General features: G+C 33.9%; 2 protein-coding genes across 2 annotated transcripts; one reads left to right on the forward strand and one right to left on the reverse strand.

Annotated features, from left to right (window-relative positions):
* Positions 1–3013: 3013 nt before the first annotated feature.
* On the reverse strand, positions 3014–4606 carry LOC116146585. Its single transcript, XM_031432000.1, has 3 exons — positions 4345–4606; positions 3625–4239; positions 3014–3036 (listed from the first exon to the last, which is right to left on the reverse strand). Exons 1-3 carry the CDS (start codon positions 4604–4606, stop codon positions 3014–3016), a joined length of 900 nt encoding a protein of 299 aa, XP_031287860.1.
* A 10376-nt stretch (positions 4607–14982) lies between these two features.
* On the forward strand, positions 14983–17528 carry LOC116146537 (probable nucleolar protein 5-2). The gene is made up of 5 exons (XM_031431949.1): positions 14983–15003; positions 15799–15999; positions 16142–16639; positions 16715–16849; positions 16931–17528. The coding sequence occupies exons 2-5, from the start codon at positions 15955–15957 to the stop codon at positions 17255–17257; spliced, it is 1005 nt and encodes a 334-aa protein (XP_031287809.1). The 5' UTR covers positions 14983–15003; positions 15799–15954; the 3' UTR covers positions 17258–17528.
* Positions 17529–17836: the final 308 nt, after the last annotated feature.

Below are 17836 nucleotides of genomic sequence, written 5' to 3' on the forward strand. Positions count from 1 at the left end.
GCAAAATTGTGTGAATCAAAGTCTTTAAATGCAAGCAAAAACCTTTGCCAGAGTTTTTAGTAGTATTGAAGACTTTGGTCATGTTTAAGAAAATCTAAAATAAGAATTTTGAATAATGGAAAAATGCCGTAAAAGCTGGAATTTTGCAAAATTTGTAGAAAATAGAATACGTATGAAATTTGAACATGTGGCTATGCAAGTGTTTTACTATATGGGAAAAATAATAAACTTGGAAAAAGAAAAAGAAAAAAGCTCTAGGAGGTTGGAACGTGCACAAGAGTATTTTGATAACTTTGGGACTTTTGGGTCTCTGAAGGGTAAAATCGTCATTTGGCTGCCCAAATCAATAAATATTAATGATTTTTTTTTAGATTCTTGGAGTTTAAATAATGAGTAACACTACAATCACTAACACTTCTTACTAACTTTCTCTTACTAATGTCACGTGACAACTCACAATTCATCAGTTCACATGGGTTCCGTCTGTCCAATAATGGATCCTGCCTGACTAAGCTAATCACAAACTTTCATATGGGGTTAGTGAGAGAGGTTAGTAAGAGGGGTTAGTGAGGTTAGTATTATTGTTAAAAAAGTATTTTTCCTTTGGGTTTTCCAGAAATAGGCGTTCACACTAATTGATCCAATATGTCCAATTAGGAATCCTCCAAGTGGCCCAAACTCAAAGAAACATCTTCGCCAAATAAGCCTCTTTAGATACTCTAATACCACCACACCGTAGCCAACAAAAATTGGCCCATTGAAGTTACTTGGGTCCACCAGTCTTAGAAAGGGAAAAGAACACTTACTCTTTGTTTACTTTGTTGTTCGATTGTAAGTCATTGAGGTGTGGAGTGTGCCAGATTTTGTCTTGAGGTAGACTTGAGTCTTGCGTTACAGAAAGTCCTGTGAAAGGATGTTGGTTGGCTCTTTGGATCAAAATGAACCGAAAATAAGAAATTGGCATGTCTTGATGGGTTTTAGCAACAGTGCCCTCGTGTGATGGCTTTTTATGAGACAATCAGTGTCATCCCTTTATGCGACTTTGACAATAATGTCATCGTGTGAAAGGCTTTTATACGACAATCTATGTCATCTCTTGATATAGGCCTTTAGCAATAGTGTCATTGTATTGGGTTTATATATCAACGAAAATGATAAAACCATCGAAGGTTGCGCACCGAATCTGTGCACCGAATGACGTGACAAAATCTTGACCGTTGATTAATATTAACTGATAATGAATCAACGGTCAGAATTTTGTCATGTCATTCGGTGCATAGATTCGGTGCGCAAGCTCCGATGACTGTAACATTACTCATATATCAATGCCAAAGTGTCCTGAGCTTACATGTTAGCTAATGTCAAGAGCTTTTAGAATTGTATTGGGCTTACATGCTAGGGAATGTCAAAGTGCCTTGGGCTTACATGTTAGTGTATCCAAGGACTTTTAAAATTGCGTTGGATTTATATATCAGAGAATGTCAAAGTGTTTTAGGCTTACATGTTAGCTAAAGCCAGAGCTCTTAGAATTGTATTAGCCTTGAGCTTTACATGTCAGAAATGCCAAGGGCTTACTGTTTTAATGATGCCAATTTGGGATTAAAAAAAAAAATGGAGCGACTTCCCAATACATAATTTGCAAACTTAAGTTGTAGTTTGGTACCCTAAATAGAGCCTCAGTTGCGTAATTGGGCCTTGATTATGTGATTGGGTTTCCCCTAACAAAAATGGCTATCAACAACTATGTTAGAGGAAAAAGTACAAAGAACTATACTTGGAGAATTACGATTAAATCATCCACTTTCCTTTTATTATGATTATTTTTGTTAGATTAACTAATCATTAATTGAGAAACAAAATACAAATGTAGTGTTTTAACAATTGTAATTGCGTGTGTTTGTTTTAGTTTTTTCAAGGCAACCATGCATTTTGGAGACAGATAAGTTCTAAGATTTATCATTAATTATTAAACTGTCTCTTTTGTCTTATCATTAAGTAAGAATATTAATGGTTATTTTACATTTTATTTACAATATAGTTTATATATATATCTTTGAGTTGTTATTCAATATAGTGAGAATATTAATGGTTATTTTTTTCTTTTTCTTTTTTTGTCTCGTTATTCAATTTGTAACAAGTTAATTATGTAAACTTAATTGTATACTTGGTGTTCTTGAAATTTGACAATGATTCAATTTTATGTCACTTACTCAAATTTATATGTTATTAAGAGGAAATAAAAGTTAGGTATATATTTCTTGGAATTATAAAATTCAAGAATTAATTAACGAGTATATGTTATTCTGTCAATTTCTTATTATTGAAGACCACTTCTAATCTACATTTAATTATGGAAATAATTGTGTTATTATTTTGCTAGAATAATGTCAAAAAAAAAATATTAATAATATATTAAACAAAAAGGTTCGTTTGTTTGATAAGTAATTATTTAAAAAAAGGTTCTGATAGCCACCCTTCTAAGTTTAAGCTAATAGCAAAACTTTAGGAGATATCAAAAATAACAAAAGATAATTATTTCTGGGTAACTGAGTGGTTCAATAAAGACTCTTAGATGTATTACTCAAGAGGTCTTGAGTTCAAATCCCTCATCAGTTGCTAATAGGGGTAGTCACTAAAACTTTTACTCAATCGGTAGTTTCAAAATCTCAAAAAATCAGTTAAAGTGCGCGTAAGTTAATCCAGACAATCCAGTCATTAAAAAAAAAACAAAATAACATAAGATACTTACGATATTAGTGAGATCTTATGACATTTAGGTAGACCTGACAAACGGGTGGGTACGGACCGGGTAACTATAGGTAATGGGTAAAACAGGTACAGGTCTACAGGTAAAAAATTTTCACTGGTCAAGAAATGCATGACCCGTACCCTCCCGTACGTGTACAGGTCGACCCGCGGGTCACCCGCATAAAATGGACTTTTCTACTTTTTTTTTTCCCTGTTTTTTATTATTTCCCATCGGAGACTAAGCTTAGCCCACCGTCTCTCTTCGTTAAAGCCTAGAAATTCTACCGCCTGCAAAAACAACTCACAAAAGTAAAACAATAAAGCTACGGACACCGGCATTTTTGCACCGAAAATGTGTACCAGCCTATGTGTCCCCTGACTCACATCAGTAATCCAGACACGTTATTAAATATTTTTTTAGTGAACGGTCGTCCATCAAATATGAACGACCGTTCACTTATATGGACTCTCGTTCATATTATATGGACAGGCGTCCATTTACTACGGACGGGCGTCCCGTCCATAAGTAAAATGGAATAAAATATTTTTATAAAAATTAGGGACGGTCGTTCATAGGTTATGGACGGCTGTCCCTAAATATTGGACGGGCGTTCATATTTTAATGGACGCCCATCCATTAACAATTTTTTTAAAAAAATTGAAAAACATTTAAGGGCAGCCGTTCATCATTTATGGACGACCGTCCATTAATTTTGGATGGGCGTCCGCAAATAAGGGACGCCCATCCATAACAAAAATATGAAAAAAAAAAAAAAAACTTTTGGGACGCTCGTCCACAAATTATGGACGGGCATCCCTTACGTTTGGATAGGCATCTGTAAGGAATGGATACCCGTCCATTATGTTTCGTTTTACATAACTGGTTGCTTCTCCAGCTCGTTTGATAATCCTCATGCATTGGCTTCATAATCTCCTCCGCTATCTCAAATGGAGAACAATGACAAGATTTCCCTAGATCATCAACAAATCCAAAATCCATCACTTCCGTATCAATCTCTTCTTCAACTACTTCTCCCTCTAATTTCTTCTCTTCCTCATGACTATTGTTGTTGCCATCAACGTTGCTCCAGTTATCTTCTGCACAAGTACTGAAACTTGTGTTAAAACAATCCATCATGCAATCACTAGTAATCGTCGTAGTACTAGTGGTAAATGTAGCACTATCACTATTTTCAGTATTAACGGTGCAATCTTCAGGCACGTTGAAGAAATCATCAAACTGGCTGTTACGAGTATGATCTTCTATAGCATTTGCAGTTTCTTGAACCTGCAGGCTAACAGGCGAAGTGGTAACCATTGAAGTAGTAGAAGCATTGACATTATTGTTCCTAGCTTTAAGCCGAAGCAAGAGAAGATTCGTGATCTTTGAAGGAAGAACTGATTTTGAAGATAGGGAACAAGGCCAGAAATTTGTTCGAGTATTGGCTCCACGGAGCAAGCAAGCGGCTTCATCATAAGCTCTTGCAGCTTCTTCAGCAGTATCATAAGTGCCCAACCACACTATAATCTTCTATATGGTGTCTTTAATCTCGGCCACCCATCACCCTAATGGTCGTTGTCTCACCCCAACGTAACGTTTTCTTCCTCGTCGAGCTCCACATAATGCTGCTGCTACCGTCGCCTCCTCCATCACTTGGCTCCACCCCATGTTTTCCTTCACTTCTTCATCACCTGCAATCATGTTTCTTTTATTCAACATATTCCCTTCTTTTATATATCTTTCTAATTCATACATATAAAATTTGTGTACATAACTGGTTGCTTCTCCAGCTCGTTTGGTACGTTTTATTGAAATGTACATAACTGGCTTAGTCCGTGGATCCTTGTCGTTGATCATGGCTGACGATGATGGTCTTCTTGCACTTGGGCAACAATAGTTTGAGCAAGCAAAACATTGCTGGTACCATGCAATTGGGAGCACGATTGATTTAGAGAGTGGGCCATCCCAGGAGGTCCTGGAGCTTTATAACAAGGTTGAGGACAACATGGAGAAGGGCATGCAGATATGGGAGGAGATGGAGGAACAACGTCTGAATGGTCTATCCAAATTTGACAAATACAAAGATCAGTTGCAGAAATTGGGTTTGGATGGATTGCTTAAAAATGCATCTCCAGAAGAAGCTACAGAGCTGGCTCATCAGTTAGGGATGCCTGTCCACAAGTTATGTACTGGCGTCCAAAGTTTTTTTAATTTTTATATTTATATTATGGGACGTCCATCCATCCATAAAGGATGAATTACCATCCCTAAATATTTTTTAATTTAAAAAAAAAAAATTGTTAATTGATGGGCGTCCATTAAAATATGAACGCCCGTCAATATTTAAGGACAGCCGTCCATAACCTATGAACGGATATCCTTAATTTTTATAAAAATATTTTATTCCATTTTACTTATGGACAGGAGTCCATGTAAGTGAGCAATCGTCCATTTCACTAGAAAAATATTTAATAACGTGTCTGGATTACTGGTGTGAGTTAGAGGACGCGTAGACCGGTATACATTTTTGGTGCAAAATGTCAATGTCCGTATCTTTATTGCGAAGCAAAAACTAGTAAGAGAAATAAAGCTCAACAATCCCAACAACTTTTCTCATCCTTAGCTCATAGTCACAGATCTTGTTTCTTTAGAATCCCAACAACCTTTCTCTTCCTTCTTCTTCATACAAACCCACCTTCTCTTTCTCTTTCGTCGCTAGCAGATCTTGTTTATTTAGAATCCCAAAAACCTTCCTCTTCCTTCTTCTTCATACAAACCTAATTTCTCTTCCTTCTTCTGTAGACAAATCCCTTCTTCTTTAGTTGAACAAAACACAAAGCAAATAAGTACCAGAGGGTGAGGCTGGGAAGGAGATGAAATCCGACTGTTATTAATAATTTGAATCTGACGAAACTTTACTGGGAACTGCAAAGAAGATAACGATGAGAGTTTGGAGAGGTTTCTAGAAGAAGCGTTAGTGCTCAATGAAGGAATTGTTGAAACCGAAATTGAAATCGTCATTCCAAACTTTGAATTGAATCTCGAGAAAAGAGAATAAAAATACTTGTTTCTTTGTTTGTTTGGTAGAGAGAGTGATGCAGAGTTGAAAGGAGAGAGGAGGCCTGTTGTTCTAATTTTTTTTTTTTTTTTTTGTACGGGTACCCGTGGGCATCATCCAGTCCACCTGTAATTTTTACAGGTGGGTCGGGTATGGGTAATTTTGGAACGGACAAATTTATCAATATTTTGAGTCTGATTTTGGGAAAAGTGTTTGTTTTATTATCTATATAATAGAATCCTGAAAACTCTTTTCCGACATTTTGCTGACAGCTTTTTGACCTTTTTGAATTTTTTCTACAGACGCGTTCTCTTTTCTTCTTTCACGCCTTCACCTGTTTTTTTTTTCAGTCCTTTTTCACGGTTCGTCATTTCTTCTTTCACGCTTCATTTCTTCTTAGTACGGATAATGAACAAGTATATTATGATCGTTAAAACGGGATAGAATATGGGTAAAATGGAAAAAAAACCAAGTCAACCATAATAAGGTATTATAGACAACATGACGATTGTATGGGATAACATAACGAATGCATTGTGGGCAACACAGTAGACCATGTTGTAGTTGTTAATAGAGTATACGTGTAATAATGATTGTAAGGGTTGATAATTAATACTTTTGTCATGTATGTATTAATGTGATGTTTTTAAACAATTGGAATAGTACTTGAAATTAATATGGGTTTTTGTTTTTTAATATATACGGGTAACAAAATTACTAATAAAATATTTAGTATTATTAAAATGTAACTTGATAAGTTATATATATAATAATACATTATTTTAACAAAACACAATTACATATTATATTAATAAATCATTTATAAAAAAATATATTAATTAAATATTCAACACAAATATTAAGGTCAAAATACTCTATCAAACATATATTTTACAAATCATATTCTCGTAATCATAACCTTATCCAACGATCCAATACTATCCTCAAAATCCTATCCAAAATAATAAACCAAACACACACATAAACACTCGTACCCGTTTGTTTTATTCGGGTATCCGTAGACCCATGGGTACAGGGCAAAGATTGCCAAGTCTACACTTAGGACCTGACACTGACAGAGTGGTGAGATCCCAAATATACCATTGGAATGCAGTAAGAAATCCTTTCTTAATCACACATGCTTAATTAAGGGAGCAGACATAAATACCCTTTCTAGAACAATAAATAAAATAAAATAAAATTTTCCCTATACCTTCAAAGTTCAAACCATCCAAAAATACCTTATTCTACTCAGCAATTATTTTTAAAATATTTCCATTAACCTATTAAATATTTGGACTCTCTTTAATTGAAGAAAAAAAATCACAGAATTCAAAAAATCAACAAAAACAAAAAGCCAACTCCACCTTTCTGCCCTACCCAACAGCCTTGCTCTCTTCTTCCCTTGCCCAACAACAAACTACCATGCCCACAAATAAAAAATTACATCTATCAACACAAAATACCACCCATCAATACGAACACAAAGCCAGACAAAAAAATCTCCTGTTAGCAGACCTTTTTTCTTAAGTGAAAAAAAAAAAAAAAAAAACAGATGCCATAGGTGAAGACAAAAATCACCACCAAGTGATCACCAGCATGGCAGTATCGAATCCTCTTTCCAAGCAACGACACCAACAACAACGAATCCTACAACCCCCGGTGCTTCCCACCGCTTACCATCCTACAATTTCTATTTATATGATCTTCAAGGTTTTCTCTTGTTTATTAGTTGTGATACCCATTACCACCACCAATCTTACTCAATCTCTAAAACCCAGGGTTTTTATTACTCACCCCTCTAAGAGATGAAGAAGTATTAAACGCCTTTCATGTTTTCTAAAAACGTATATTTCCCTATGAGAGGGGATTTTGATACTTTACTAGGGTCATCTTGATGAAGGGGAAGACGAAGGGAAGGAAAAGTTGACTGGTCTGGGGTAGGCAACAATGGGAATAGAAGAGGAGAGGGTGATGAAAAGAGACGTAAGATTAAGTTTTTTTATTTATTATTATTTTAATTAATAAATTTGTTTAATTACTTTTATCTCCTTCAAACATTCAATTCAATAGAAATGCAATAGAATGCCGTAATGACAATCTAATACTCTAATGGCAGGGGAATAATTGTTAGCGTATGTAAAAAGTTGTAAGAATTTGCCAGAGAGAAGGAAGTTTTATATATTGGAGTCTTTAGTAAATTTTATAAAGATTTCTATATACTGAGATGATAAAAAATAAATAGAAGAGTAAAATAAAAAATTAAATTTATTATTTCTACTTTTCTATGCATTTTTTGTATATGTAAATTTTTATATGAGTTGTAAGAATTTGCCAGAGAAGAGGAAGTTCAGTAAATTTTATAAAAATTTCTATATACAGTGAGACGATAAAAAACAAATAGAAGAGTAAAATAAAAAATTAAATTTATTATTTCTACTTTTTTATGCTTTTTTTTGTATATATAAATTTTTATATGATTTCTTTGTAAATATAATATTACTTATTTATAGGTTTAGATGGAAATATCAAAGGGAGACGTAAATAATAATGCATCCAATGGGCTTTTCATAATAACAAATGCATTCCAAATTTTAACAAACATGACCTAAATCTAAAGACTAAGGTTAAATACTTTTTTTTTTTTATTAATTATAAATGATTAATCAAATATTTTTATTAATTATAAAATATTAATCATTTTTTTTATAATATAAAAATTATCAATCAACTAACTTTAGTTGTTATGAATTATAAATCATTATTAATTTACCTAGTTATCCTCCAACTTTTGAAACTAACCAAAGAGTGTTAATGGTTGACAAAGGGGTAAGGGTTCGAGAACTATTTTTTATTCGAAAGGGTGTTTAGTAGATATCGAAAACCTTAAGGGGTTTACAGTAATTTTTCCTCATAGTTTTAACATGATTAGATAACGAGAGTAAAGTTATTTGTACAAAATGTATAAAGAGGTTTTCAAACTGACGTGACACGTCACATGGCATACCACGTGACATTACGGGCCACGTAAATGGGGAAGGGTAAGTTAGTGTCGGCCAAGATGGAGGAAGGCAAGTGTTGCCTAGAGCATTAATTTCCTGTTGCACAGAGGCAGTTTTGTTTCTCAAACTGCATCAGGATATATTTGTTTGTGAACAGGAAATGAGAAGCTATCTTCTCCTTAAACTCCGAGTTATGGTTAGTAATCAAAGACGTGTTTATGTGTAGTTTGTGTACCGATCGGTATCAAAATACAGATGAGTGGCTCGCTCACCTCCTTTTCAAGCACATTCTTAGACAGTGATGATTGATGAAGGTTTAAATTGTTTTATGTTGTGATTTTATGCATATTGTTTATGTTTTTGGATAATATTATTACGAGGTAAGTGTAGTCTTTTTTTAAGAATCTTTCTTCTTCTCAGACTATCTCATCTCTTCCCCTCTTTATTGCTTAAGTATAGTGATTTGGCATAAAAATTGGACAGTAGTTGCAGTTTTGGTGGCGGCCAAGGTGGTAGAGGTTTTAGTGGTGGTCACTTGTGGTGGTAGACATGGTGTCAGGCGACATTGTGGTAGACGCGGTGGTGATGGTGGAGCAGAAGTTGTTGGTGAATTCGGTGGCGGTGAAAGCTTATGTTAGTGTTTTCTGGACACTATTATTGGTGATATTGGTGGTGGATCGATGTTGGTTGGTTGGTGCATATTCTTTATTTAGGAGGTTTTGTTGTTCTCTATGCAATACTTTATATTAAGAGGAAGGAGATATAAAATGACATCTCCGAATTATGCACATATTCAATAGTTTCTTGCAGGGAACATATGTATGCCCTAGATGCCATTGACGATTTCACAAGGGAGATTACTGGGATGGTTATCTCTTCTTTAACCATGATCTGTGAACATGTTATTTAATATGGTTGTGTGTTAGTTTGCTTATGACATGATATATACTTCAGAAGAATAGTTATATCTTGTATGTTTTTTGTAATTTCTTAATGGAAGCCAGAAGAAGTTGGGAAGAAAATGACCTATCCTTTTGGACTAATATTGGCTACTGTTTTAGCCGTTTCTATCAATTTTGAAGTGCTTATATTTAAAAGGCTTACTATTCTTAGACTAAAAACGTATACTTTTATCTATATGTTATCTGACTAGTCTTCTGGTCTTTTTAATTCATATAAAATTTTAAAGTAAAATTTTGTTATTTTTTTTTATGATCGAGATGTCTAGACTAACTTATGTGTATCTCAATTAATCTATTAGAATTCTAAAATTATTGACAGAATAAAAATTATAATGACTACCTCCATTAACAAAAATGATAAGTAAAATTTTGCTTTAGCTTGACATATACATGACAATGGCTACTAGTGTAAGTTTGTAATTGATAAAAATTGTCGAAAAAGCTCCAAGAATTTGTTTTAGGCCCGTTTAACACTACTCATAATTCAAGCACATTGGGCTTACAAGCCCAATCACACTATGGCAAGTCTTACTGGTCCAATCTGTACATAAACACACATTACCCGAACCTAACCATTTATTGTAACACTAATATAATAATGCCCTTTGTCTGACTGTACTCTCACCCATCCTTTTTTGTTAACTTTACTTTAAATATAAAATAAATCAAATTTCTTCTTCTACAATTCTCTTTTCTCCCATAATAATGATAATAACAATAAAATAATAAATAGAAGTTCCATTCATTCATGTGGTGAAACATTTTGGATGAGATGTATTGAAGATTGTTGTGTGTGATTTTGTCATAAGAGCTCGCAAGTAGATAGTTCAACCCAAGATCAAGCTCGACCCAAAATTAGTTCAATTTAGGAATAAGCTCAATCCAGATGAAGCTCGTCACAACGATCAATCCAAACAGTTGTTCAACGAAATCAAAGATAAATCTCCAATCTTGGATATTTCAGAAGGGACAAGATTAACAACATTAATAATACAATCTAAGCGTACGATCCGAAGATCACGGGATTGCAAATCAACTCTGATTGCAATTCATGACTTATCTCTCTCCATTAATTAAAACTTGTATAAAAACTTCCTCAAACAATGAAAGAGGGGTTACATATCTTGAATACCAAAACTGTAAAAATGATAAAATATTATCATATAAAAAGAGATCTAATAGATTAGAGAATATATGATTTTATAATTATTTTATAAAAAAAGGAGTTAGAAATCTTAGTGGTGACGAAATAATTTTATTTTTAAGTGTTGAAACATTTTTGTGAAAGTGATGTAGATTTTTAATTAATCGTGTATTAATGGAGATTTTGATTAACTTTTTGTTAATTTGGATTAAAGGATAAAATATGTGCTTAAAATACTCAAAGATAATCTAATGTTGATATAAATAAACGAAGACTAACAACCCTTTATGAGATGATTCCATCATGTTGTTTTTTTTATTTTTTATGAGATAATCAAATGAAACAATGTTTGCTCGTAACTATATATGTGTTTATTTATCTCGCATTGTTTATTTATTCTGTGTTGCGTTAATTTTTAATAAAGTTTATATGCTTAGTATGATTTATATTTAATAAAAAATATTTTAAAAATTACGTGACATATTTTTTTCATAACTAACACATAAATCATATGATAAGCCCCTTCCGCGCAGATTTTTTCTATAAAATTTGTAATTGTATAGTTTTTAGGTGCCATATTGTTCAGTATTTACTATTTAGGTGATGTTTGTTTTTTTAGGTGGGTCTCGTAAATGGAACATGGATCTCTCGATCCCTCCGACATGCAAATAGAGTATGTTTGCTAATATGTAAGTTCTGCAATCAACGAGTGACTAATGCTTTCACCTGGGGACAGTTCAGTCGATAGAATGAGTTCCCATTCCTGCTATTTCCTTTAGAATGAGTGGCAAGAGTTTCCTAGAGGGTAAGGTTCATTCCTAAGAATGCTAATGGAAGACTAGCTATCGAGTCAATGAATTGAGCTAGACCGACTTTAAATGGACTTAGACCCATAGCGCTAGATATTCAATTTTTTTTTTATTTATTTATTTGAAAACTAAATGAATTTAAGTGTTGAAAATAAAGGTGAAAAAGTAACCCGTCTGGCTCGACCCGACCCGCGGCGGGTTACTAACTTTGGCGGGTCGGTCCTAACCCGCCCGCCAACAAAGGCAGACTGGGTTAGGCCCACCATTTTTGAGGAAATGGCTGACCCAGCCCGGTTTGGTCTGGCCCGCCAACCCTAACCCGCCGGGTTAGGCGGCGTTCCGGGCCGGGTTAGCCCGATTTTTTTATTTATTTTGTTTTTTTTATTAAACTTTTCAAATAAAAAATTAACAATTTATAAATGAATCAATTATAAATGTAATTTTTTTTAATTAACTTTTCAAATATTAATAATTCAATTCAATTAATTTTTTTTTGTTAACATTTCAAATATTAATTCAATTTTAATACAATAAAATTGTAATATAAGAAAAATAAGACTTATTTATTTATCAAAAAATAAAATAAGAAATTATAACAATTATTGCCTAATTAAAAACCTCACCAAAAAACACCAATGGGAGAAAAACTTGGTAAAAAAAAAAAGAGTGCAATAATTGACAATTAATTTACAAATTACGTTTTACAAAACAACTAATTTCGGAGTGGTTCACTAGGACCTCTTTCATTGACAATTATTCATTCAATTGATAAAACTTTAGCATAAGAATGAATTATATTTTATACAGAGCTGAAATTTGAGAATAAGACTTCAGTATTTAATTTTTTTTATTTTTCGTACCATCAAAATATAATAACAATGTGTCAAATATTATGAAGTTTTATACATTTAATATTTATAATTTAGAAATATAGTTTAATATTATTGTGTAAATTATTTGTAAGAGTTCAATCTAATAGTTTAATTAAAAGAACTAAAAAAATGGAGAAACTTGAAAAAAATAATTAATTTTTTAATTTTTTAAATTTTTTTTGGGCCCGGCGGGTTGGCTATTGCAAAAAAAGCAACCCGCCGGATTGGCAGGTTGCCATCTAGCAACCTGGCCCGCCTGGGGGTTGTTGGCTGGTTGGGTTCAACCCAGCCCGCCATATTGGCGGTCCGGTTGAGCTCTCTTCATTGCGGGCCAAGTTAGGGTTGACCTGCCTAACCCAACCCATTTGTTCCACCTCTAGTTGAAAATGTGTTTATTTGTTTTTTTAATTCTCTAATTATACTGTTGTATTGTTTATTTTTATTGGTGTTTTGACAGTATGTTCTTATATGAAGTTAATTTTATATTTTGTATGCATGATAATTATGTTATTACAAATTATAAAAATCAAAATAAAATAGAATATAAAAATTATTGACAACTATATTATTACATTGTGTTCAAGCTAGTCTCGCAATTGTTTATGAACATTTGATCATTGTTCAAGTAAGTTGATTGCATTTGAGGGTTGGTTTTGATTGTGTAACTATATAACAAAGAAGCGAAGATATGACATAAAAGTTTTGATAAAAATGAAATTGTATAAATTTAATAGGATATAATTGATAAAAAAAATGTTATTAATTCAAATAAAAACAAAAAAAAACTTGGCTTTTTGATAAAAAACACAACCTAAAATAAATCAAATAAAATTAGACTTATTCAAACTCAAAAACCAAAAAACAAACACAGTACTAGTCTTCTGAAAATTGTTTTAGACACACGTTATCTTATGAGCCGCCTAGATGGGCCGTATAATAAATACATAAACCAGGCCCAACACGTAAACCGCCGAATAAAATAATTATGGCCCGCCTATCACTATACAGTAATCTTATGAGCCGGGCCTAGATGGGCCGTAATCATAAATACATAAACCAGCTCATAATGCAAACTGCCGGATAAAAAATTCTGACCCGCCCATCATCAACCCTAACCTAGACCCCCGTGTTCTCTAATAAAACCCTCGTTGTCTCTCTCTTAAAACCCTAGAAACCCTTCTCCGGCCTTGAACGCAGCAGATAAAAAGGAAAGCCAAGCAACCGAGTTGCAGTCCCAGTTGTGTTCCAACCATGTTAGTGTTGTTCGAAACTCCTGCGGGTTTTGCCCTTTTCAAAGTATTGGAGGAGGGAAGCTCTCAAAAGTTGAGGTACTCATCCTTCACCTTCATTATGATCATATAAATTTTTATTCTGTGTTATTTTACCTCGGCTTCCACTCAAAGTTTCACCTCTGTTAAGACAACTGATTTCTGTGAAGGTTTTGCTTTTTGTAGCAAATAATGGGATTTTGAAAGTTTGAGCATTTGTTTTATACTGGCCAGTTGCATTTCTTGTTGTTAAGAATGGGGACAAAGTGTTTTGTTTTTAGATTTTTATATGAGAGCTTAAGGTGCGTTTTTTTTTTTTTTTTTTCTTTTTTTCCTGATGGTGATTTAACTCGTGTTGCGGGCTTGTGCCAAAGTTTAACAGCCCGGAGTCAGCCAGAAAGGTGTATCTTTAGTCTCTCACTCTGTGTTTCTGAAGTTGCTCTTCTTCTAGTGTTGCACGCCATAATCTTTGTGGTGCATATAACTTTATAATTTTTGTCATGGACCTGTTATTATTATTTTTTTTCCTTTGTAAGTATTCAAATTCCCTTATCTGATGATGCAATGTTAAGCGTCAAATGAGAAATAAATTTAAAACAGAAGCATTTTTATACGTGTGGTATTGCTGAAGTTTAAGATGTGTTTAGTTTATGATCTAACAGTGTTTTTTTTTTTTTTTTTTTTTTAAACCAACGATAGCTAGTGAAGCTGAAGGCATTTTCTAAGTTCGAAAATACATCAGAAGCTTTGCAAGCAGCGACCTGTATATTGATAGCAAACCCAGCAAAGATCTTCGGAAGTTCTTGCGTGCCCATTGTGATGGTGAGACATTAGGTGTGGCTGATTCCAGCTTGGCAATGCAATCAAAAAAACTGGTTTGTATATATTCTAACTATTTAAAAGATGGGTGATAATTTGTTTGCTTTAGCTGCTTGCTTTTCATTTATGTGAAGTTGGAGCGGTTATTGTTATGTAGAAAATAGAATGCGTTCACAACAATACCGTGATGGAGTTGATGAGAGGCGTAAGGAGTCAGTTGACCGAACTCATTCTGGTCTAGCTGTTCAAGATCTGCAACCAATGAGCTTGGGTTTGTCTCATAGTTTATCTAGATACAACTCAAGTTCAGTGCTGACAAGGTACTTTTATATACTAAAGTTGGTGGTTATTTGAAATTTTTTACCAATTGTTAATTTAAATGGTTTATCCAACGAAATTGATCTTGGTTGATCATAAATCTGCTTATTTATTGTCAATAGAAATCTTGGGATGTAAAAATAAAGGGATTCAGATGTCTTGAATGTCCAAAATGTATATAAGATCTAATTGGGTCTGTGCCCATAGTCCTGTATTAAAAGAATAATTATTTCTACTCTTTGGCAAAGGTATTTTAGTCTGTTGCCTAATTGCCATTGGCCCTTGTAGCAATTGGTAGCTCTGCATCTTTAAGAGAGAGAGAGGTCTCAGGATTGATCCCTTTTGGTTGGGGATGGGAGAGGGGTAGCGAATTCCCCGTTCCTGTCATGTAGGAGTGTCTTTGTTAAGTCTTGTTTATATTTTTATACATTCATCTGATGTTTCCTTTCTATGCCAATTGAATGCCTCCTGTATCAACGCTGAAAAGTTGATATCCTTTATGCTCTCGTGGGTTTTTGGATTCTTGATTTGGAAATTATAGTTTGGCTCCAAGATTATCAGTTAGAAAATAGGATTGTTGAACCAAAAGTGAAGTTTGTTTTTGTTTTTGCTTTATCATTAAGCAATGGGTTTTTTGTTCTCCTAAACATGATTTTTGAGACATTATTTCTGGCTGATATAAGTTTAGGAGCATCTTACGATATATATGCGATACTCGTTTATTCTCTCTCTCTCTCTCTCTTTTAAATGATATCTGAGGTGGTGGTCAAATTGTTATTTTTTTCTTCTTGTTTTAGGTGGATACAATGATCATTCAGGCTATTGGTTTGCTTGATGATCTTGATAAAGAGCTTAATACATATGCCATGAGAGTTCGGGAATGGTATGGTTGGCATTTTCCCCGAGCTTGCTAAATTATTCAGGACAATATCCAATATGCCAAGGCAGTGAAGATGATGGGTAACCGTACTAATGCTGCAAAGCTTGATTTTTCTGAGGTAAAGTTGTGATGGATTGACAAAGTAGAATTTAATATTGCATCATATGTCACCATTAGGATGATGTTGACATTTAAATTTTTTTTTTTTTGGCTAAACACTGAGATGATGGAATCACTTCCTTTTTTTCTGAAATTTACAGATATTACCTGAAGAAATTGAGACAGAATTGAAAGAGGCAGCTATGATTTCTATGGGAACTGAAGTTAGTGATCTTGATTTGATAAATATTAAAGAGCTATGTGATCAGGTTTTGTCGCTTGCTGAGTACAGAGCTCAGTTATATGATTATCTAAAAAGCAGAATGAACACAGTTGCACCAAATTTGACTGCACTTGTTGGAGAGCTTGTTGGTGCTCGTCTGATTGCCCATGGAGGCAGCTTGTTGAATCTTGCGAAGCAGCCTGGTAGCACTGTTCAGATTCTTGGTGCAGAAAAGGCTCTCTTCAGAGCTCTGAAGACTAAGCATGCGACTCCCAAGTATGGGCTAATCTACCACGCATCCTTGATTGGTCAGGCGGCTCCAAAGCATAAGGGAAAAATTTCTCGGTCACTTGCTGCAAAAACTGCTTTGGCAATTCGATGTGATGCTCTTGGAGATGGTGAAGATAACTCTATGGGACTTGAGAACCGAGCCAAGGTAATTTGCACTTTGTCTTTCATTGTTGCTTTCTTGCTGCTATGGAAGAATTTTCTTACCCATGACTATTTGTAGCTGGAAGCACGGTTAAGGAATCTTGAAGGGAAAGAATTGGGTCGTGCTGCTGGGTCAGCTAAAGGAAAGCCTAAGATTGAAGTTTATGATAAAGACCGGAAGAAGGGACCTGGGGCGATGATAACTTCTGCAAAGGTATGTCTTTAATCTCTTATATTGGCTTTTCAGTTTTTGCCCCTTTACTGCAGGTTAATTCCATTGTTCTCCTTCTTGTAGACATATAACCCTTCAGCAGATTCCATTCTTGGTTTGATGGCAAATGCTGAAGAAAAACCAGTTGAGGAGGTTGATGTTGGTGAAGAGAAGAAGAAGAAGAAAAAGAAGAAGAGTGAGGAGAATGGCAATGCTGAAGCAGAAGGTGAAGAGTCAGTAAAAAAAGAAAAGAAGAAGAAGAAAAAGCAGGCATCTGAGGATGACGGTGTAAACGATGAAGTAGGAGAGAAAAAGAAAAAGAAGAGAAAGCATTCTGAAGAAAATGAAGAAGAGTCAGAAGTGGCAAGTAAGAAGGAGAAGAAGAAGAAGAAGAAGAAAAGTGAGGATTGATACGTTTCTGAAGAGGAGTTGTGGCAACTGGGAACCCTACAATTTTGGAAGAAAACGCAACAACTTTCGTAATTCCATATGTAAAATTTGGTTTCTTTATAATTTTAAATCAATTTTTCAACGTAGTCCTTTTAGTTTTCTTTTTTTGTAGTGTATTTTGCCAAGTACTAATGCATAAGGTTTGGTTGGAAGCATTTAGGGAGGACTTATATTATTGCAATCATATTTTGCAGTTCGCTTATATGTGTGTTGTTTATTTAGCCTGTGAATAGATTAATTCCCCACCATTTCATTTCTTTCAGTAACATTTGGCAAGTTTAGAGAGGTAGGTTGCTTACCAACTTTAATGGGTATCTATTATGAGTGAGCATCTTTAATGGTGTTCCTTATTTTGAAAAGTATCATTTATATAAATAAAGAGTATTTTCATAAATTTTTAAATATAAAGAACACAATTTTTATTTAAATTTAATAGATTTTTTAAATTTAATGAAGATGTTTTTTATTTTTAAGAAAGAGATTTAATAGGAGAGAGAATTAATAAATAAAAGGCATAAGAATTTGTAGTTTATTAATTAA

Source organism: Pistacia vera, unplaced genomic scaffold, assembly GCF_008641045.1.
Source record: "Pistacia vera cultivar Batoury unplaced genomic scaffold, PisVer_v2 Contig479, whole genome shotgun sequence".
Classification (NCBI taxonomy): domain Eukaryota; kingdom Viridiplantae; phylum Streptophyta; class Magnoliopsida; order Sapindales; family Anacardiaceae; genus Pistacia; species Pistacia vera.